General features: G+C 49.5%; 1 protein-coding gene across 1 annotated transcript in view; it reads right to left on the bottom strand.

Annotated features, from left to right (window-relative positions):
* Positions 1 to 22,711, bottom strand: part of MAP6 (microtubule associated protein 6) — an 88,765-nt gene that overhangs the window by 18,754 nt on the left and 47,300 nt on the right. The window contains exons 2-3 of the mRNA XM_030836048.2: positions 10,380 to 10,593; positions 7,877 to 8,073 (exon numbers count right to left, since the gene is read on the bottom strand). Coding sequence (XP_030691908.2) covers positions 7,877 to 8,073; positions 10,380 to 10,593 — 411 coding nt within the window. The remainder of the gene's footprint in view (positions 1 to 7,876; positions 8,074 to 10,379; positions 10,594 to 22,711) is intronic.

Raw genomic sequence — 22,711 nt, forward strand, 5'->3', positions numbered from 1 at the left:
CCATCTAAAGCAAAGGATGGGATCTTGAGCCATTAATCAAAAATTGGTTTGGTGTGTCCAGAGGGGATCGATGAAAATGACCGTGTAATTGCAGAAATGGAATCTGCACCAGGAGGTTGATTAATAAGGTGCTCAGGGAGGAGGGGCTGGGGAAGGGCTGGGAAGGCGAGGGGGCAGCAAGAGCCAGTACGAGAGGGGCATCATCTCAAGCTGTTGTGTGGCAGAGAGAGTGGCTTTGCCACGTGTAGCTCCAGCCACCACCACTCCGTTGGGACTAAGGGTCGTAAGTAACTGGGAAGTGGTGGTGAGCAAATTACCCAAAAAGTGAACTGTGACAAGGGTGTTCCACGTACAGTTCACAGAGGCCTTCGTATGCACCCTTACGGGGCCCTCATAATAGTCCTCTGAATCACAAACAGGGTTTTCTGTGATCAGACCTCTTACCACCTGCTACCCACACTCTGGAACCAAACAGATTCAGGTCACACTATATTCCTTGCTGACCAAATTCCTACCTTCTGAATTTGGGAGTCGTATAGATCTGGGTAGTGGTTGATACTTGTATTCTTGTTATTTCTTTGAGGCTCAAAGAAAGTAAGAAATTCAGCCAAGGTTACACAGCTACTAACTAGTAGAGCTTGGATTTAGAACCAGGCCTGCTGGCTCTAATTCCCAGCCCTTGTTGCTAAGACATGCCCCTGGAAGATGCCTCTGCCATCACGGAGTTAGCAGCTCTGCACTGGGCGGGGGCTGGGCTCAGCCAGCCTCTTAAGATTACCCTCTAACCACGAGTCAATGATTTTATGAAGTCAGGACTGTTTAGAAAAAGTGGCCATATGACGTACAGAGGAGGCTGGCCCAGAGGCTGGCCATTATAAAAGCAGCGGTTGACTCCTCTGTGCTCAGCCGTTGCCGTGACCTTTCTTGAAACCAGCCCTGTCTTGCGAGCAGAGCCAGTTACTAGGCAGAATAAAGCCTTGCGGAGGCTCAGTGGTGCCTATGGAGGCAGATGGCGAATATCATCAGTCATTCATTCGCTCACTGTTTATTCAGCAAACACTTTAGAAGACATTATCTGTGGAAGACAATGGGCTGGGAGCTAGGGCTACAAAGATGAGCAGAAGGACAGGGTCTTTGCCCTGGGGGAGCATAGTCTAGTGGGGGGGGGGACACACACACACACATATGAGCAGATGACACAGTACGTGTGCTAAGTTCCACGATGAAGAACACACAGGGAGCATCTTACCCAGCCTGGGAGGTGCGGGAAAGGCTTCCTGGAGCTGTCCCCTGAGCGGAGTCTTGAAGGATGAGTTAGCCAGGTGGAGAAGCAGGAGAAGGGCAATCTGAGCAGGTGGGTGAGCGTGGGTAAAGCATGGAGGTGAGAAGCAGCATGGTGCGCTGAGCAGACATAAGCTTCTGCAGGCCGAGAGAGGAACCCACGGACGGTTTAAAGCAGGGCGTGACATGGTCAGAACTGCATGTTCTAAAGATCCCTCCGGCAGCTTAAACCAGTACCAGTGGCGGTAATTTGCGTATCTCAGCATCTGAAGCTCCCTTGGCCCCAGGTAAGATGTCCAGGTTGAAATAGATATACACAATACCAAATTAACAAGCGACTGAGGGCCACTTATATGAGGACAAGGGACAGAGAGTTAAGCTCGGTTCCACTGTTTGAAATAAAATGCACAAGCTGGCGGTCTCTGATCCAACACCTCCAGTGTCAGGTTTGGGCACCTGCTTTATCTTGGTATCTCTAGTACCAAGTATATTTCTTATGAATGAAAACAGTTGGATCATTCTGTATTCAGTAACCCAGTCAGTTAATTTAGCACCCAAAGGAGAAAACCTATATATTTGGCTGAGACAATTGGTCAATTCATTCAGGATGTTTGAGCCAGTTGTGTGTGAAAACCTGACCCAACTCTTACTTCCCCTCATTTGTATCTGGTTCCCAAGACTTGGAGGGGATCCTAGGTGAGCCTGCAGTTTGCCCAAGCAGACAGGGCACCTCGAGGTGAGGATATAGCTTAGGAGTCCAACTCATCTGAAACCTGACTCCCTTCAGGCCGGCCTCCTCCCTTGGGTGAAAGGGAGAAGCAGCCCAGGCTGTGGAGCAGCCAGGTGCAGCTGGCACACACCCTCCTCCCTGAGCTTCCCTCTCCTGTCTGTCACCTGGTGCAAACACCTGCTCCACTATATCAGGAGGGCTCAGCGGGACTGCACAGAAAGAAAGGCTTCGTAAGCAATCGGTAGTTATAAATTATTAGAATATTATTGCTTACGTTTGTGAACTCAAGGTAATTCAGCAGCTGGGATTCTTTAAAAGTGTTCTTCTTGATCAGTGTTTGCCTCAATCAGCTTCATCTATTGTCAGAGTAATTATCAAAAAGACAGAGAACACAGACCTTTCAAGTACTGTACAGGGAAGGCAGAGGGGCCTGAAATGGGCTCTATTTAGTGTCCACTATGGGTTGCCTATAGTCATCAAGTCATTTCATCCTCACTCCTCTCATATGAGGTGGGTATTAGTGTCCCAATTTTTAGAGGAGGACAGTCTGTGTTTGGTGAAAGACACAGACTGGCATAGCTGCCACCGACGTCCATCCATGAACCTGGTAAAGGCCTATGGGCACCGCCACTGTTAACCCGTACTCACATGCTAAGGAAGAAAAAATGTAAGCATGGCCACTCTGTTATTAGAGCTATTCTAGGATGGTCTAGGTGTCATGAGGATCGATGCATCAGTGGCAGTGGGATGGAGAGCTTGGGATCACGTGCCGGGCTCTGCTCGAGGGGAAGCCGAGCAGGGTTGGTTCCATTGGTTGGAAACAGCTGCCTCTCCTGTCGCGGCTCGGCTGTCCCTGCTGCTGTCCCTGCCCTGTGGGCCTCCGGTGGGGCTGCTCTAGGTCTCCCCTTAACTGTAGATCGTCCTCGGTCTACATCCTGAAAGAAACTTTTTATACCTGAGGTCCTGAAAATGTAAACTGCTCTAAGCATTTTAGCAGGGAGAGGGCCTTGAAACGTGATGCTCATGGAGGGAGTCCGCACACAGAGCGCGTCCGCTTGACACTCCCTGAATCTACGGGAAGCAGGCTGTGCAGTTTTAAACCCTAGTGGAAAAAAAAAAAATGAGGGAAGAACTTCACTAAGAACACAAGCTCTAAGGAAGGATTAAACTACGCTTATAATGAATGTAGCAGTGGGGACCTATTTTAAAACTAGAGGCTGGTTTTGACTCCATTTGCTGTTTCAGGGAGGTGATGATAGTGAGGGGTGGAGATTCGCCTCCTGGGCTTGGGCAGCATCAGGGAGCACAGCGGAAGTGAGGCTGAGGCTCCAGGTGAGCCTGACCACGGGGTGGTTCCCACCTTCCTGCTTCTCCGCGGCCCATTCTTGCCCTTTGATTCTGAGTGCGTCTCACCTTCTCCTGGGTTATTCTCAGTGTCTTCATACATGTGTGTTTTCTGGGTGTCTTCTCTCTTTGCCTGTTTCTACTTCTCCTGTCTTTTCATCTCTCAATCCCTAGTTTTGATCAAACAATTCTTAACTGATCAAAAGAGAGCTAATAATATACTTTTAGGTATGTTTTATTATTGGACAGTATTTTGTATTTTCTGCCTCATACAAAAGCAGGCAGGTGGGTGGAATGCTTTCTGTTCATCTGGAAAACAAATATATAGTGTTTTGTTCCACATACACGATCCTTGATTATTCCTACCACGGCTCCTACTCAAAGCCCAGATTTTGAGAAACAGCAACAGAATGAGTCCCAGCCTAGCTCCCAGCCTAGAGCAAGAGAGGACCTGTGGCTGGTGCCCGGTTTGAGGGTGAGGGTGAGAAGCACGATGGCAGGAGCATGCGCAGGTGGGGTACAGCTGGGGGTGTGAATAGACACCCTGGTTAGTGACCTCCCCACCCCACCCCCGACGGCACCAGGACGTCCACGGCACCCTGACCCTCCCAAGGACTGAGCTCACCTGGCATTGGGCTCCCACATCTCTGCTCCTGCAGCCCTTCTGCCTGTCATGACTGGCCGCCCCCCATCCAGCTCTGTTCACTTGGTCGCCGCCTGCCCATCCACTGAGGTCCTCCCTGACCCACAGAATCTGCTAGAACAGACTCCTTCTTCATGTTTCACTGTGATTGGAGGTGGGGTCTCAGCCATCCTGCTTCTCTGCTCCAAGCACAATGCCTGGCACATGAGAGGTATTCAGTCAACATGCACTGGCAAAAGGAAGCGGGATCCCAAAGGATAGAATCTTTTGTCTCCCATTCCAGCAGAAGGACATCCAAGTGGGCACCCTCGGCCCCGGCTCTGAGGTGCCCACCCTTCTGCTCTCCTGCCTGTAGGCCTGCCCCTGCATGCCCCGCATACCCACATGCCACCCACTCGCCAAGCTTCCCCCCCATGAAGACTACAGATTCCCCACTCCCGGTGGGAAGAATCCTGTCTTCCATCTGAGCTCCCAGCTCCCTGGCCTGTTGTTACCTTGTTTGGACTCCCTTACGGCGGCTTCCACACCCCCGTGTTAGGCGCACACCCGACCGTCACGCCATCACCCACACAGCGAGCCAGCCCCTGAGCGTGGAGCCTCCACAGTGACCAGATTAAATAAGTGAAGGCATCTCTGCCATCTCTTGGGAGGAGAAAAGCCATCACAGACAGTCCTGCGGGTTGACGGGAAGAGGGTGGAGGTCGGGGGCCAGCCTCCCAGGGTGGCGAGGTGGTGCTGGCCACTCACCCCCAGCTACATGGGATCAGATCGTTACACTACCTTGTTGGCCACTGGGTCTCCCGGTCCATCGTCGCCTTTCCCAACACTTAGCTCTGACTGCTTGCAATTAGTATCTGAGAGGCAAGTATCTAAAAGAGTCAAGCTGCGTTACGGAGAACCCCAGAGAAACTGCAGGGTGCAGCTCATCTCGTGGAGAGCGGCTCAGATGGCAAAAGTTGGTTCCTTCACCTACTCAGCTGGGCCTTACCAAGGAAATAAGATCAAGAAAGTGGTGTTCGTCTTTAGCATTTATTTATAATTGGAAAAACTGTTTGTTTGTTTTTCTGAGCAAGCACAGACCACAAGCACGTCACAATCAATTGGCTATACATGAATATTTTTGTCATTTTCTTACTAACAGCAGGAATGAAATAGCACCAAGAGAGGTGTGCGCTACACATACATAGACAATCTGTGGTTCGCAACAAAACCCAGGCCACAAAATCGTAATTAGACGCTTCCGGTCTGCCTTGAGAGAGGCAAAGGCGTAACGGGAGCACCAGCAGATAACAAAAAGCTTTAAGGACCCAACGCACAGCTTTAGGGATCATCTTTGCAGGTGAGTGAAGCAGAAGGTGAGAAAGCTTCAGTCCTAGCTCTTTTGTCAGGGGAGTTCAGGGAACCACAGGGAAGTGTACAAAAATGGGGCGAACAGGCATTTGAAGCTTGGCCACCTTCAGAAAGGCAACACTAAAACACTGCTTGTGAAACTGAAATCCGTTTCAGTCAGCGCGTTTGGGATGCAGAACTAGACCGGCTGAGTTTTATTTGTAAACAGTAGAAATCAAAGGAGGTTTCTTGCCAGTGAAGTGACACATTCAAGAGTCAAAGCGAAGTACCAACAGGGTTTTCTCAGTTGGAGGCACTAAAAAGATGGGGAGACTAAAGGCCTGAAAAGACATCCTACAGGTCATCTAAAGCGTCAGGTAGGGCAGGGAAGAAACTCAGTGCCTGGGGCCACAAGGTGGGTGGTTAACTCTACAACTGGGGCAACACAAACTTGAATCAGACACAGGGGTGGAGTCCTACGTATCCTGGTTGTGCTGTGGTGGAGACATTTATACACGCTACCCACTACAGCTGGCCCCGTGTCGGGCACACAGGCATCCAGTAAGCGAATGTTGAGTGAATGGTCCCCTGTGCGTCGTAGAGTCTGATTTACTTGATCTGCAAAAAAATAGATGACTATTCTACGGAGAAATCCAAATCGTGGCTAACATCAACATGTCTGACGAATGCCAGATCTCAAGAGAACGAACATACGTCGGCAGATTCTCCGGACAAAGTTAAGATCATGCTGACCGAGCTCTCAGCATGAGATTATCGTTAAGATCAGATAGCAAATACCTGAATCGGTACCGAGATCTACTCTAGCCCTTTCCAGCTAGGCATCAAAATCTGTGATCCATAAACACTGAAACCCACTAACGTTTTCTACCTTCCTCGGTACTTCTTCCTCACAGTTCCTTCCCTGGGACAGAAAGGAAGATGGCAGAGAGGCCTGGCCAAGCGCTTCATTTCTGCAGGTTCTGCCCTCTTAGGAAATAGGGCCTGCATAGCACAGGCTCAATTAATTTGCAAGAGACTTCTCAATCAGCCCAAAGGTGACAAAGAAAATGGTGTAAATGGGAATTTTGCTGCCTGAATGGTCAGAAGATGAGAGAGCTTGTGGAGGCTCTATTTCCTCCAACTTGAAGGACCTAACGGGACTTTGAGGTAGGGAACCGTGAGAACTTCACTCATTACCACTTTTATTACAAAAGAAAAGTACGCCTGAGCAGAGGCTGGTGTCACACAACAGCCCAGCGATTTCAGAATGACGGCGACAGGAAGCACCCTGGGGATGTGGGAAATAAAGAGTACTGCGCAACCTACACGCCGCCACGGGGTTTGCAAATGTAATTCTTCTAGTAGGTATGTGGGGTCTTTCCACGACTCCCTGGCTAATGCCTACAGCACAACTCTAGCACAGCTAAGGTGGCACTGCTGCCACTGGCAGCTTCGGCCACACAGACAGGAGACACACAATGCAGGGAGAGCTGCTTTTATTCAGAAATGAGGTCAAAAATGCTTGCTAATCACATAGCAGGGAACTGTCCTCGTCTTAGGCTAAGTCACAGAAATTTCCCATAACCTGAAGTTCAGCATCTCCTGTCCTCTCTGAGGAACAGAGCAAGCAGAGCCCAGGCAGGAACAGTAAACATTGTCACAGCAGCCACTACATCTGCTTCCTGCTGTGTGTTTCTCGGAAGCAAGAAAGCCACATTCTAAACACACTCTCTTTACACCTTGAACTTTCTTCCTCAGTCCTCTGTAACCAGTCACTTTGCAAAATCTGCAGCACTGGATAGGCGGAGAGTTAACAGGAAAACAATCTCCTCATTTTCGTCATCTTCCTATGCTGTCTGGAGTGTACCTACAACACCTAACCTTTCTGCCCTGGCCTAGTTTTGGTCATCAGTGGCACATCATTTACTTGGTATACGATTTAAAGCCCACTGATAGGAAACTAAATGCAGTCACGTGTTTCTGACAGAAGAGTCTATGAAAAAATTACTTAAACTTAACAGACACAACTCATTTTATTGACATGAAGGCCAGAATATTTTTGTTTGCTTGTTAAATATTTCCACAAATTTTGTCAATTGCCGAAGCCCAGGTCAAGCTTCTATAGCGCATGAGTTTTGGAAAAGAACACTTTTACCTAAAGTTCAAAATTGATCACTGGCACAGACCCTGGGGAGGAACAGGAGGGGGACGCCCTACATTCATGTCTAAGCACCGCCAGGACGGTTCCCCCGTGGTCCCCGGGCCTCCCTCGGCAGATATATTCTCCCCCGCCAGGAGGCACCGCCCTGCACACAGGCTCTGGCTGGTCCAGGGGCCCGTGGTGCAGACCTGCTCTAGATCTGCACAGGAGGCAGGCCGCCCAGTCTCTGAAACAGGATCCGTCTGTTCAAAGAAACCAAAGAGCTCCTAGGACGTTCAGGACCCATGCAGATGGGAAGCCTCTAATCAATTTTGTGGCCTTTTTTGTTGGTTAGTGAAAAAGAAAAAAGAAAAGGAAGAGAAGAAGCAAGGGAAGTGCAGTGCATTACTCTTTAGCCTCAGCCAGCTTATTGTTCATCTCTGCGCTCTGCTCCTTGTCAGCAGGCGGGGCAGCGCTGGCGCCCTCCGCGCTCTTTTTCTTGGAGGCCCGGCCCAACACCACCTGCTTGTCTTTGGCCTTCCTCGGGGGCTTATGGCTCGCTGAGGTCTTTTTTGGTTTGGAACTCTGGAGACTAGGTTTCTCCACCTGCACGGAGAGACAGACAGACGGCGAACAGAAACACAGAAGGGGAGGGAGTAGGAGGACGAATTTAGAGAGAAGACGTGATTAGTGAAAGGATAACAGTGACAACACAGGACTCGGAGGGGCGTGGCGTGTAAAGCCTCTTCAGGGACGCTAGGGCATCCGGCATCTCCCCTCTGAAGCCCCCCGTCAGCCGTTCTGGCCGCCCTCTCGCTGGCCACACTGGCTCCCGCCGCCAGCCCTTGCGTCCCGGGCCCCGCCAGGCGGACTGTGTTCTGTGATGCACTCCCTGCTGCCCCTGCCCGCGGGAGGACTGTACCTCACCATCCTGCTCAACTCAGGCAGGCACGTGAGTGGCTTTAGGCAATGAGATGTGAGCAGAGGTGATGGGTCACCTCCAGACAGAAGATCAACAGTTGGCCTGTGCTTCCCAATGTGCCCCTTTCCTCTGCCACAGAGAGGCTGCTCTTCACCCTGAGTTCTAGATGGAAGAAGTGCCGAGGAAGAGAGCTGCAGCCCACCCACGGTGGGCCCATACTGGTAAGAAATAAACCTTGGTTGGGCTTCCCTGGTGGCGCAGTGGTTGAGAGCCCGCCTGCTGATGCAGGGGACGCGGGTTCGTGCCCTGGTCCAGGAAGATCCCACATGCCGCGGAGCGGCTGGGCCCGTGAGCCATGGCCGCTGAGCCTGCACGTCCGGAGCCTGTGCTCCGCAACGGGAGAGGCCACGACAGTGAGAGGCCCGCGTACCGCAAAAAATAAAAAAGAAATAAACTTTGTTGATGGAAGACACTGAGATTCTGGGCGGTTTACTACCACAGCAGGAGCCGGCCTTTCCTGTTTCTGAGCTCCTGTGCACAAACGTCCTCACTGAGAGGCTTGGGCGGGCAGTCTCGCCCAGTGAGGCCTTCAGCGCTGTCCAGCCATCCCCTCCTCCCCTCTGGCTGGCTCCCCAGACGGTCTTCCCCAGGGCTGCTGTTCAAGCCCACTTCCCTCTCCCCAAGCTACCTCCTGCCAGTTCTGCCCCCTCATTCCTGGAAGATGGTCTTTTCTTCTCTTTTTCAAGAACTCTGGGCCACTGGGTATGATGCCTCAATATGTCACCCTCCTCCCACCCACCTCTGGATTTACTTTCCCCAGTCTTCCCTCGCTCCTCTACTTGAATCTTCTTTTGTCCAAAGTCAACCCCATGTCCTGGGTCCCACTTCATCTGTGGAAGGTGGACGGAGATGATGTTGGGCCTCACAGGCTGGGTCATCCACTCAATGAAGTCTAGGGGTTTTCAAGTCACCCCTGACCTGGAAATAAGGTAACCGATCGTCCTGGTTTGCCCAGGACTGAGGGCTTTCATGGAATATGGAATTTTCAATGCTTCATCTGGAGTAGTCCAGGCAAACTGGGTTGGGTAGTTGCCTTACCTGTAAACCAGTCCTGGGCCAAAGAGGAGACTCCACTTGACTGCAAGACTTTAGGGCAAAGCAGAGCAAAGGCTCTTAGGTTTTCAGACTTTTACTGCTATTATAGAGAGGAGAGCTGATAATTGCACAATTCCGTATGGCTTGACATCATAGAATAAGCTATGGCATGTATGATTCCTGCCTCAGCAGCAGAGTCTCCAACATGATTCTCCCTCTCATGAATGCATATTGCGATGCAAATAAGGCAAAGCTCTGATGTCACTGGAAAATCCCTGAATCTACTGTAACTTACTTAGGAGTGAAAATCATTCACAAACTGTTTATTATAGTAGCAAATTACTTGGAACACATCTTGCAGCTGATGTGACAGACTGAGAATTGCTGCTGGCTGGAGGGAAAGGATAACAAAAGGCAGGTGATGTTTAGGGATTTGGGAGGTAAAGAAGTGTCCAGTGATTGGAGCTGAGGATGAGGCAGGGGCTGGGTGGGAAAGAAGTCAGGCAAGGAAGCCTCCAAGGCTGGGTCAGCACTTCAGGGGCAAAAGCACAGTTATTTTAAGACAAGGGGATTTAGGGCTCATGTGAGATTTTCTACCATTTTGGGGGGGGGGGGTTCTCAAAATCAGAAGCTAGTTCTCTGGAAACCTACCAGTCTTTAAGCTGTTTTCATTTTAGGTAATGTTCCTTTAAAAATTCACTTTGAATTTAGCAAAGGACCCTGGTAAGAAGCCCCTCTGTCTCTGTGTGCTGTGAAGGAAAGGAGGGGCTTTAAAGAAGCCCTTGGGGGCGGGGCCAGAGTTGGCAGTACCTGCTTCCCCACCCCACCAATCTCTGCTGCAGTTAACCCCTCCATGCCAGACAGTGCTGATGGGTCCCCAGAAGTTCAGTCTCACCTTTGGCGGTTCCTTGAAGGGCTCGCTGTAGAGGCTGCGTATTCTTCTGCGATCAATGACCTTATTGTCAGCTGGGGTTGGCTTATTGGCCTCGCCTTTGAACTGGGCGCTGTAGCTGGTCTCATGAGCCATCTTATCATCCGGGGGCTTGTACTGGGGCTTGGCTTTTATGGGTTTCACGGGCTTGATGTCAGTCCATGCTCTGAATTCATTCCTGCAAATCAAAGAAAGCCTCAGTGATATGATACATCCTATATCCAGAAGCAGCGCTCTCACACAGGGCGGCGAGCGCAGCGGGTTCTCAGTGAGTGCTTGTCGGGCTGACTGATGTGTGGCTGAAGAGTGAACTCACTCTCTCCTCCTGCGTAAGTGTAAGTGTTCCTTCCTGCCCGGTCGAGGCAGGTTGTGACAACAGCAGCAGTAGTTCAGAGAAAGAGCACAGGCTCCCAGCCCCCACTGTGTGACCATGGACAGGCAGTTCTCATCTTTAGGCCTCATTTTCACAATACCTAACATGAGGTCATTCAGTCGTTTATGAGTTCAACACATATGACCGAATGCCGCTGTGTGTGAGGTTAGAGAGCTGTGACTGTTAAATGAGACAACGTGTTGGACATTGTGCCTGGTACGTTGTGGCCAAACGAAAAAGTGCCAGTTCTGATTGAGTTATTTGTAGTGAGGTGGATGGACCTTGAGACTGTCCTACAGAGTGAAGTAAGTCAGAAAGAGAAAGAAAAATACCGTATGCTAACTCATATATATGGAATCTAAGAAAAAAAAGAAGGTTCTGAAGAACCTAGGGGCAGGACAGGAATAAAGACACAGACGTAGAGAATGGACTTGAGGATATGAGGAGGGGGAAGTGTAAGCTGGGACGAAGTGAGAGAGTAGCATGGACATATATACACTACCAAATGTAAAACAGATAGCTAGTGGGAAGGAGCTGCATAGCACAGGGAGATCAGCTCGGTGCTTCGTGACCACCTAGAGGGGTGGGATAGGGAGGGTGGGAGGGAGACACAAGAGGGAGGGGATATGGAGATATATGTGTACATATATCTGATTCACTTTGTTATACAGCAGAAACTAACACACCACTGTAAAGCAAATATACTCTAATAAAGATGTTAAAAAAAAAAACTCTACAAAAAAACCCCACAACTAACCAACAAAACAAACAAACAAAAAAGCCAGTTCTGTTCCTTCCTTTGTCATGATGAAGATGCTCTGTAACCCTGAATCTTTAAAGTTAATACTTCTCTTCAAAATAGCAGAGGGCTTGCTTCTTGTGCTACCTGAACCTTAACAATCTCCATCACTTTAGATGAAAATCCTTATGAAATGTCTAAATGCCTGCAGGTCATAAATAAGCAAAATGTACTGAACACAACCGGATGTCACCATGGGGACTTGTGTTGGGATACATGATGTGTAAGAGAGTCTTGGTGGGTTTGGTGTGAATGGCTATTGGTCCTTACCCTAAACGATCCCTATTTGGTGTTTTTTGAGTCAGTGTGTCAGTTTGCTTCTTCATAGCAATCTCTCTCCTGGTTTCTAATGAGCCATATCTGATCTGTTACAGGACTGGAGAGTAGATGGTGACAGTGTTTAAAACAGGGTAAAATAAATGTCGCTGCTGATGTAGGCCACAGCGTCCATCCTGTTTGTTGAGTGCAAGACATCCAGTACATAAGCTCTGTGGCTCTGAGGTCTTTATCAGTCTCCCCTGATTTGGGGCCATGAGAAGCTGTGCTGTGGGAAAGGAAGAGCCAGTGTACGAATATCTGTGGAGTGAGGCTCTCCAGCACCTTCTCTCATCCTCATGGTAACTCCCTCCTTCAGGGCTCAGACACGAGTGCCACAAACAACAGGCCACAGGGGACAGTAGAGAGAGCTCAGGCTGCCAAGGAGACACACGAATTCTAGCCCTAGCTCTGCCTCTAGGTAGATGCTGAGCAGGCCCCTCCCCTCTCTGAGCCTTAGTTTCCTCATCTGTCAAAAAAAGAATTGACCAGACAATGTCCTTATAATGCCCTTCAGGCTCTGAGGGCCTCTGAGTTGATTAAGCTGGTTTGGTAACACTGAGCCATATCCTGGTCATTTGAGCTCCTGAGGGGCACTGGCTCATGTGTGAGCAGACTGACCACAGTTTCTTAAGAGATCCTCCCGAAGCTTTAGACTTGCCTTTCCAGTGCAGTTGGACCTACTTCTAAATGCCCCACCAACTCAAACTCAGCATCCCTAGAACCAAATCATCTTGTCTCCCCTGCCAAGTTGTCTACTCTTCTTGGATTCCCTCACTGCTCCATTGCACTCATTCATTCATTCATTTATTCATTCGTTTATAAAACATTTACTGAGTGCTTAAGGTCTGCCTGGCAGGATGAACTCAAGGTGTGGGAGAGGGAGGGACTGGAGTTTACTCCAGGACAATAAGATAGGCTCCATGAAGGAGGAGGGAGTGGGGAGCACAGGGGAGGAGCTCCTGCACCAGCCCGGGAGTTGGGGGGCGGGTTCTGGAAGGAGTCATGGAGATTGACAGGGAGCCGGCCGAAAGTGGCGGGGCGGGTTTCCAGGCAAAATGGGGGGCATGCAAAGAGGCTCACGAGAGGCCCGGCCCCCCAGGAGGACCTGCGGGCAGCTCGGGCGGCTGGGTTGAAGCTTGGTGGGGAAGGACAGGAGAGGCTGGGCAGGTCATGAAGGTCCTGCCAGCCACGTCAAGGGGATGGTCTGACTGTAACAAGAAGTTGCCAGATGAGTTCAAGCCATGGATGCGTGTGGCCAGATTCTTCTTGGGGAAGAGAACTTTGGTAGCAGTGTGAATGGGGACAGAGGGGGAGGGGTGGAGTGGGAGGCCAGAAGGGATGTGCAGTGAGCCGGGAGGAAAGCGGAGACCTGAACCAGGATCGTGGCAGTGGGGACGGAACACGGCACTGAGTCGAGGGAAATGGGCGGGACTCGAACATGGCTGAGCTGAGGGAGGCCAGGCTTGGAGAGATATTTGGGTTTGTGGGTGGGGACACTACCCCCCTGAGCCGTGGAACCTGGGAAGAGAGGGGATTTGGGAGGAGGGTTGAGACCCTCCTGATTCTGTTAATGGCAGCCACCTACTCGGCTTCAAGGCTGCCTTTGGAGCCTCTCCTCCCTCCTCCTCCTCCCCCCATTCGCCTCTGTAGCCTCAACCAGTTACCATGACCCGACTTCTGAGCCATTTCGGCTCTACACACAGGCCCAGTGCTGGCCCGGGCTGCCTCTGGGGCTCGGGCCCCATTACCTGCCTGAGGCGCCAGGACTCCCTTCCTTCCTCCCACCCTCGGGCCCTGATACTTGGCCTGCATCTCCCAGTAGCCAAAGCAGCAACAACCTGGCTCCCAAAATACGATGGCAGAAACCCGGATTCTCTGCTCCCACCCCTGCCTGCCTGCCTGCTTGCAGAATGAGGGCTGAGATAGGTATACACTGGCCCCAAGCACTGATTCTGGGTCATTTCTCCCAGGCCAGCTTCTGCAGCTTTCTCTCTCTCTCTCTGCAGCGGCCCCTGTGGGCTGGTAAGTGTCCCTCTGTGAGCATTAACCATGGGACGTGTCCTTGTGGGGACAGCTTGGTCACCCTGGTCTTGAACAACTTTGGTACATCATCTTCACGTGGGATGTGTTAATGAGTTCCATAATAAGTTCACTGTACTTATAACAGGCTGTTAGGTTTAAACCCAAATTCTATTACCTAGAACTTTCTTTGAACTCTCCACAAAACCTTCCCCAGCCACATGGAGCAATTAATCATATGTCATAAAAAAATTATGTACCATTCATTAGTCACCTCTTATAAAGCTGGAAGGTTGTTTTTCTTTTGTATATTCTCTATAATCCTTACAACAACTTTGAAAGGAAGCAGTATTATTTCCCTTTTATGAAAGAGGGTCACCAAGGCTCAGAGAGGTTAAGTGGCTTGCATAAGGCCACACAGCTGGCAAATAGCAGAGCTGATTCTCAGCCCAGGTCAGTCGGGCTCCACAGCCCACATCCTTCCCACTGCACTCGGACAATGTGCTGGAGCTGCAGCGTGCTGGCGGCCCTCACTGGAGCTGCTTGTGCAGGCTGTGGCCTGCTGTCTGCAATGCTGTGGACGGTTTATATGACAGACTGCACAGAGAATACCTGAGCTCCCCCAGCCCTGAGATGCTCCTCCCAGAGCAGTATGGGCCACACTCTCAGGTCAGTCATGTCCAGTTCCTTTTGCCACGAGTTCATGGTCCCCTGTAACCATCAATTCCCCTTTCTGTGCAACCAGATTTCAGCTTGATCATTCATTCATTCATCTGTTTGGCATTTGCCAAACTCCAGCCATGGCTATGGCACGTGGCCCACAGAGAGGAGGAAGCCAAGGTTGAGGTCTCTACAGTTTAGTGAGTCAGGGTCTGTCCATGTGTGACCCTAAGAAAAGGCAGAATGAAGCAAATGGAACAGAGCTCAGAAGGATAGAGGGGAAAGGATGCTTTATTCTGAGGGGTGAAGTGGGGAAGGGGGCACTGAAGGATGCAGATAGAGAAGTGTGTGGGGGGAATCAGGCAGCAGTGAGGTATTTGGGGCAGGTTCACAGAGTGGCTGAACCACTCAGGGAGCGGGAGGGTGGGGCTCTTGGAGGGATGGCATGGTGACCGGGCAGGCAGGAGCTAGAAGCAGGCTGTACAGAGCCTGGAATGCCATGCCTGGATGCTAGTGGGAGGCCTGGGGAGCCGCTGAACACTTCTGAGCGAGGCAGCACTATTCCTATTCCTCCACTGATGGTGTCCTCCTCCTCTCAGACTGTCCCAATTTTAGTTATTCTCCAAGGCCCAGCTCAGGGCTCTCCTCTTCCAGGAAGCCCTCCTGGATTACTCAGCCCAAAGTCTCCCAGCTCTTGGCTCCTGGACCCTCTACTGTACTGTCCAACTTTGTGGTTACCTAGCAGTTTCACATTCTTTAATTCTTTCACGAGTCCGTTTGTCTCTCTCGAGGGATAACATATACAACAGAAAATTCATGACAGAACTCTCCTTCAAGTCCAATCTCATTTGCGTGGCTGCAGAGGGATATTCTTTAACTTACCCTGTATCAGACTACAGGTTAGGGGCCTGGCTGGGCGAGGACCTCAGTCCTCAGTCCCGCCAGAACCCTTCCCTCTCCCGGGCCATCATTGAGAGCCACACTCCATATCTTTCCTACATTCCTCTCAGGATTGAAGGGTTTGGCATTCAGTAGGCATTTACTAGAAACAGCTGTTATTTGATTTCCTTTCTGGTCAGCAACTGGCCCTCCTCCTGAGCCCTTCCTGCCTGCCTAGATGGTGCAGAGCTTGCTCCTTGGAAGCAAGAGAACATCTTATGCTTCTATCCGGTGCCCATCATGCTGAAATGATGATGGTCTCACAAACTTGTCTCCTGCCTTAGCCAGAGGCCATTCTCACCAGGAACTGAGCTCTGTTTATCTGTGTTTCCCTGCTGCCCTGAATAGCATAGAGCAAAACATCCAAGAAACATTTGGAGAATCAAAGAAAATCAAGGGTTCTGTTCTACTACAGAGACTTGTGAAGGCTGCACACACGTGGGGCTTCTATTACTGCTTAAACCATGCCCCTAAAACCCATGAGCCGCAAGTCTTAAGTTCTTTTCGGGAAGAGTTTCCCTCATGAAAGTAAACATGCCAAGTCACCCAAGCTTCCACAGAATCCATCCTCCCTAGATGGACAGGAGGCACCTAGCGCCCCTGCTGAGCGAAGCTGCCTCAGGTGGGAAAGGGGCTGGCTGGGGGCCGTGGAGAATCAGGACAGGGAAGGAGAGGAAAACTTAACAAACACTTGCCCAACACCTACTTGTTAAAAGGCTGAGCCCTTTAAGAATCTAACCCTACTTTAGCCTTTGAACACCCTGTGTGGTCACTGTTATTCACCCCATGCTGTGTGTGAGGAACTGAGCACGGGGGTGGGGGGGGGTGGGGGGGGGTTGGGGGGGGGAACGAAGGGACGCCAAGCCAAGCCAGTACAAGCCAGTATGTAGTCAGGCAGTTACTGGACCGCAGTCTGCCTGACTCAAAGGCCTCGTTCTGTCTGCTTCTCCACACTTGGGGGTGGGTGCGTAACCCACCTCAAGCTCATAGCGACTTTGGATCCTGGCAGCAAACACAAAAAAGCACTGCCCTTCAGCCTGTCTGGTACACACCACGGTGAGGCTCTGGGCAAACTGGGAGGCTCCACATCTGCAGGCTGCTGCACTGGCCTCCCAGAGCTATTCCTCGTGCCAAGGCTTCTCCTGTATCCGGATGTAAGGAAGTCATGGGGATTGGATGGTCCAACCACATTGCCAAGGCCTCACTGTCCCCTAGAAGGACCCCATCACTTGAGGCTTAGGGCATCACGGATGTCCTAATAATCCCTGCAGGGGCAGAGAATGGCTTTGGGACTGTGATGTCCCTCTGTGGGTGAGTGAACTGCACAGAGAAGTGGCCCCACTGCTATGTTCAGGTCTGGGCATAAGGACTCCTTACAGGACTCTGCTGATGGCCCCTGTGTGCTGGAGAAACCTATGGAGGGGAGCCTGGGCCGGTGTGAGCCGTCTCAGTGTGTGGGGACTTGGTGGACAAGATGTTCCTGGGCTGCTCCCTCGGGACCTTCAAATCACAGCACAGTCACGCTTAGAGCAGCTGCTGAAGTAGAGCTTTTGGATTGTGCTGACCAGGCAGAGTTTCTAAAGGAGTCAACAAATGCTCTACCTTCACCTCCTCCTCTGCAGCCCCTGTGCCCACCTCACCTGGGCCCTCAACGCCTCCTCTCCCTGGACCACAGCATCAGGATCCTGGCCCCCATCTCCTCACTTGGACCCACCCAAGACATGCTGCGGGATCAATCTGCTCGGCTGTGAGCGCACTCTCCCCTGTGGGAGCACCTTAGCGGTTCCCAGTGTCCTGAAGGACAAAGTCCCAGCTAAGGTCCCTTCTAGCTGCCACGTGTCACGATTCCTTAGGATGATAGGCAAAGCCCTGGGACTTGGCCCCAGGTGACCACTCCAGCCTCATTTCTCTACCTTCATCAGTCATCCGCATCATCAGTGAGTGAGTGTTTGCGTGCCAGGTTCTCTGACTGCACTGTCTTATGCTGTCCTCACAACGACACTGTGCCACGGGTACCATCACCGACTCTGCCCAGGAGGACTCCACGCTGCCCTTCCCCAGACACAGACTGCACTTTCCTGCTGTGCGGTTCCCCTTCCTGGCACGCTACTCCCTCCACGCCTCCAGTTGCTGAAGCATTACATGACCTTGCGTGCCAGGATCCAGTGCTCTCTCCTCCAGGGAGTCCCCAGGCCCACTGCTGAATCAGGCCTTCCTCCTCTGACCTTCATCTCTTGGTAGCACTCACTGTCTTCCAGCTTGTCCTAGGCCACCTGTGTAGATATCTTCCTTCCCTCCCAGACTGTGCCCCTGTTGAAGGTCAGGACTGTCTTTCTGCATCTGTGTAATCTTCACTGTGCCCTGGACATGGATTCAGAATGCAGCCTCCACCTCACCCCTGTGAACAGCTAAACAGGAAGTCCCTGGGCTGCCCCAGCCAGGGAGGGGGCATAAGGTTGCTACACGAGCATCTTATGGCCTATATACCACTTCTCACAGTATGTCCACAAATTCCTTGACATTCTTCCCTTAGATGGAGTTTAATCCCCCACCCCTTGAATGTGATTGAACTTAGTGACTTGCTTCCAATAAACAGAATAAGGTGGAAGTGATGGTATGTAGCTCCCGAGACTGCACCGCAAAGCCATTGTAGCCTCGTCCTTGCTCTCCCTCTCTTGGATCACTCAGCCTGGGGACAGCATGCTGCCACATCACGAGGACACTCAAACAGCCCCTAGGGAGAGGTCCATGGGGCAAGGAACCGAGCCTCCTGCTAAAAGCCATATGAGTGAGCCGTCCTGGAAGTGGACTCTCAGCCCCAGGCAAGTGTTCAGGGGACCTCACGAGAGGCCCTGAGCTAGAACTCCCCAGCTGAGCTGTTCCTGGATTGCAGGTCCTCAGAAGCTGCCTGAGATCATTAACGTTTGTTGGCCTAAGCTGCTAAGTTGTGGAGTAACCTGTTACATAGCAATCAATTCTAATACAGACCCCGATCAGAAATTACTCTTCCCATTGGAAGGAGTTTTAACAACCCAGGGTTCGGGTCAGCAAGGCAGAGAGCACTGGTGTGAGCAGAGCCCAGGAAGTTCAAGTTCCCAGCAGAGCTGTGGCATCAGGTGAATAGAGATGGTCAGGCTCCGGTGGTAAGAACCTGAGGGGGAACATTTTGCAGCCTTCACTAGAGGTAGCAAAGCCTCCTATGCAGCAAAGCTGGTTGAGAAATACGTGCCTGGGGGCCTGGTCACAAGCAGAAACAAAGAAACTCAGGCCCTCACAGGAGAAAATGATGCCTCAGTACACACAGCACATGACAGGGCTCAGGGAAGCACAGGCCGAGGGCAGGGAGGTGGGAACAAGCATCGAACCTGGGTCAGAAGAGAGTCGGTGGTTCCCTGGCAAGAACACGGGCTCTGGAATAAAATAAACCTGGGTGCCGTCTTGGCTCTAACCCTCCAGTCAGTCCCTCACTTGCTCTGAACTTCAGTGAGCTCATTTGGAAAGGATTTGCTCAAGGCCTGTTTCACAGGATTGGTGTGGGGTTAAATGAGAACGTATTAGTAGCAGAAGACCTGAACGTCAGAATTACCAAGTCTTTGGTGGATAACTGTATCATAATGTATTTGGTTTTCATTACAGAGTCACATGCTCAAGAAATATGATTGAACATCTTCTTCATCGCAGTCACGAGGCTGGAGATGCGGTGTGAAAGCCAGATGCTGCCCCAGCCTCACTGACCTCGCAGTTAGTGGGAAGGTCTAAACAATTACACAGACATCAAATATCTGTCCAGCTATTGTGTTCTCTGACCACTGCAGTCAACGGTTTGGTGCCCAATGTGGACAAAATTTGGACAGAAGCTTCCAGTGGCAGGTTCATTTCTGAATGCATTTCATGTTAGACTTGAACAAAGTAGCGTTCAATGAATGCCTGATTAATTGAATCTCCAACACTGAGGGCCCACTGTAAGCAGATGTTCACTCCTTAAGGCCTTGTCGCACTTAAGCACATTTTTTTGCAGTGACTCAAGGGGAGATATTGAAAGAGCAGTTACAGAGGGAGAGACTGAAGACGGGAGAGAGCTGGGTGATTGATGAAGCCAGGTCCCAGAAGAGGAAGGGGGGAGGCATCAGGAGAATGCAGAGGGTTTGGCCTTGGAGAGACGGTGTTGTAAAAGAAGAGAACAGAGGCTGGTCCTTCATTTCTCATTTGGAAAAGCCTGACATTTACAAGAAACAATGAAACAGAAGTATAGAAGGACAATTTTACTGCTGTGAAGAATATCTACATGTGTTAATTAGTACAAATCTCCTCTTGACAGAAGTGGAGTCTTAGAATAATAGATTATTGCCAACTACGATCATATATAAATTCTACTTCTCTGCCCATAAGCCCCAGATTTATTTATTATGTGTCTAAGTCCTTGGGAAAGATACTTCTTTCCCCATTCTCTTGACAACAAAATTTTCAACAACATTCCTCAACTGCTTTATGAAGGAAGAAAACCACCCTTTTAAATCTTAATGGTTTAAAATCTTCCTGTAGATTTTCATCAGTAATTTATGTTGCCATGGAAACATTGTCTTTGTTCAAAAATCCTGTCCACACTTGTTATATTAAAGTGTTCTAGAAGAAGGGAAGCAGGCTCCTTATTGAACTCAGGTTGGAAGCAGTCAGCGAATGCTGTCGGTTACCAAGCTATTGTCAGGAGTTGGTTAAAGGAAGTAGGATTTGTAGATTAAAAAGAAAAGAACATCCCTGGGCCTGGTGGGTTGCAGGGGGCTTAGAGAGGCTTCTCTCTCCTTCTAGGGGGCGTGGATGATTGCTTTTTCCCGCTGGAGATGACTGGGTCGAGAGGAGTTTTATGATCTATGCATGTATATGTACTGCATGCATCTTGCAGCTTCTTTTGTGTGAAAGGGAATCTTATAAAGAATGCCAACATTCTAATCATTTAGGATTGCTCTTCTTATCCATTAAAACCCAATAAACACATGCACACCATGTGTGAGTTTTTTTTGAAATGAGGAAAGCACACACTGGGCAAAAAACTTGTCAGTATATAAAGTTCGAAGCTTATTGAATGTGAACGGAGAACAATAGGAAAAGCATCCTCCTTTCCCTTCCATGGAAAGATCTAGCATGGGCATCAGTTGGCAATGACAAGTGTCGGGACGTGGGTTCCCCTCATTAGGTAAATGGCTCATTCTGCAGCTAACTGCTGTCTCAGTCTGTCACGGGCTGCATGGGGCTCACAGGCCCCCGTGCACCTGGGAAACAGCGCCTCACACAGAGAAAGCCATGTGCACGATATATATGAGTATGATATATATGAATTATGAGTACAGATAGTTAAAAATGAAAACTGCTCAAAGTAGGAGTCAGTTTGATTCTACACAAATTAATTTAGGTTGCAGTGTCTAGCAGGCACTACGCTAGGAACTGTCGGGAAGAAAAAGGGTCCAAAATAAGAAACCTACAGTTGGCAGAGGTGGAGGATAAGAGTGGGGGAACGTGGTAGTTAAAGTAAGTGCACATACAAATACACCTCACGTAGAAAAGAGTAAGAGCTAGATGAGAGGTTATAAGAAAATTACAGTTCCCCTTCCTTGCTTGCTAGCCCCCACTTTCGCATTATTGTCTGTGTTTATTATTCGCAGGAATGCGGGATGTGCTACAAGACCATAGTTATCTGGTTGAGGCCACTCTCTTCTGGATGGTTGGGTCCCCAAGGACCTGTGTCTGTTACTTGCAGAAAAATGGTTCCTAAGACAGGAAATGGGAACCCTGAGAGTTGCCCTGAAAGGAGGGAAAGACTGCTGCCTCCTTCTGGGTAAACCTAGAATTCTGGGAGGACACGCCTATGAGATGATCTATAAAAAGTGCCAAGGACATTGTATGATACATCCAGTGAAGTGCTCAATAAATCCAGGTTTCCTCATTCTTTGCTCTGTGTATAGGAGGGATTTGATGAATTTTTTTTTAACAAATAAAGCTGGTGCTAAAGATAATATCATTTTATGACTTCTTGAGACCTATGCTAAGTTACTCTTTAAAGTGTAGCTCCATTACAAGGAAATACTAGGAACAACTTCATGTCATTAAACTTGACAATATAGATGAAATGGACAAATTGTTAGAAAGATGCCAATCACAAAAGCTGACTCAAAAAAGAAATAGAAAATCTGAATAAATGTATATCAAGTAAAGAAACTGAATTAGTCACTTAAAATCTTTCCACAAAGAAAATCCAGCCCCGGTGATCTTCTATCAAGCATTAGAATTAAAATTCATATTGTTGAATTCTATCAAACATTAAGGAAAAAATAAACACCCAGCCTAGGGCTTCCCTGGTGGTGCAGTGGTTGGGAGTCCGCCTGCTGATGCAGGGGACGCGGGTTCGTGCCCCGGTCCGGGAAGATCCCACATGCCGTGGAGCGGCTGGGCCCGTGAGCCATGGCCGCTGAGCCTGCGCGTCCGGAGCCTGTGCTCCGCAACGGGAGAGGCCACAACAGTGAGAGGCCCACGTACCGCAAAAAAACAAACAAACAAACAAAAAACACCCAGCCTAACAATCTCTTTTCAAAATAGAGGACGAGAGAACACTTCCTAACTCATTTTAAGATGGGTAAAATCTCATATTACCCTGATACCAAGCCGGTCAAACACGTTTTAAGAAAACTACAGGCCAATATTACTCATGAATATAGATATTAAAACCCTTAACAAAAGATTAGCAAATCAAATCCAGCAACATATAAGAAGATTTAACAAGTGAAGTTTATCCTAGGAATGCAAGCTTGGTTTAAGATACAAAAAAAAAAAAGAAAAATTAATGTAATATGCCATTGTCATAGAATAAAGAACAGAAACCATATGATCATCTTAATAGATACAGAAAAAATGTTGGACAAAATCTAACACCTTTTCATGATTAAAAAAATCTCAGTAAACTAGGAATAGAAGGGAACTTCCTCAACCTAATAGAGGACATCTACCAAAACCCTACAACTACCATCATACTCTGTGGTGAAAGACTTAATGCTTTCCACTTAAGATCAGGAATAAAGCAAGGATGTCCACTGTTATCACTTTTATTCAACATTGTAGTGGAGGCCGCAGCCAGTATAATAAAGCAAGATAAAGAAATTAAAGGCATATAGATTAGAAAAGAAGAGTAAAACTGTCATT

This window comes from Globicephala melas, chromosome 8, assembly GCF_963455315.2.
Source record: "Globicephala melas chromosome 8, mGloMel1.2, whole genome shotgun sequence".
Taxonomy (NCBI): domain Eukaryota; kingdom Metazoa; phylum Chordata; class Mammalia; order Artiodactyla; family Delphinidae; genus Globicephala; species Globicephala melas.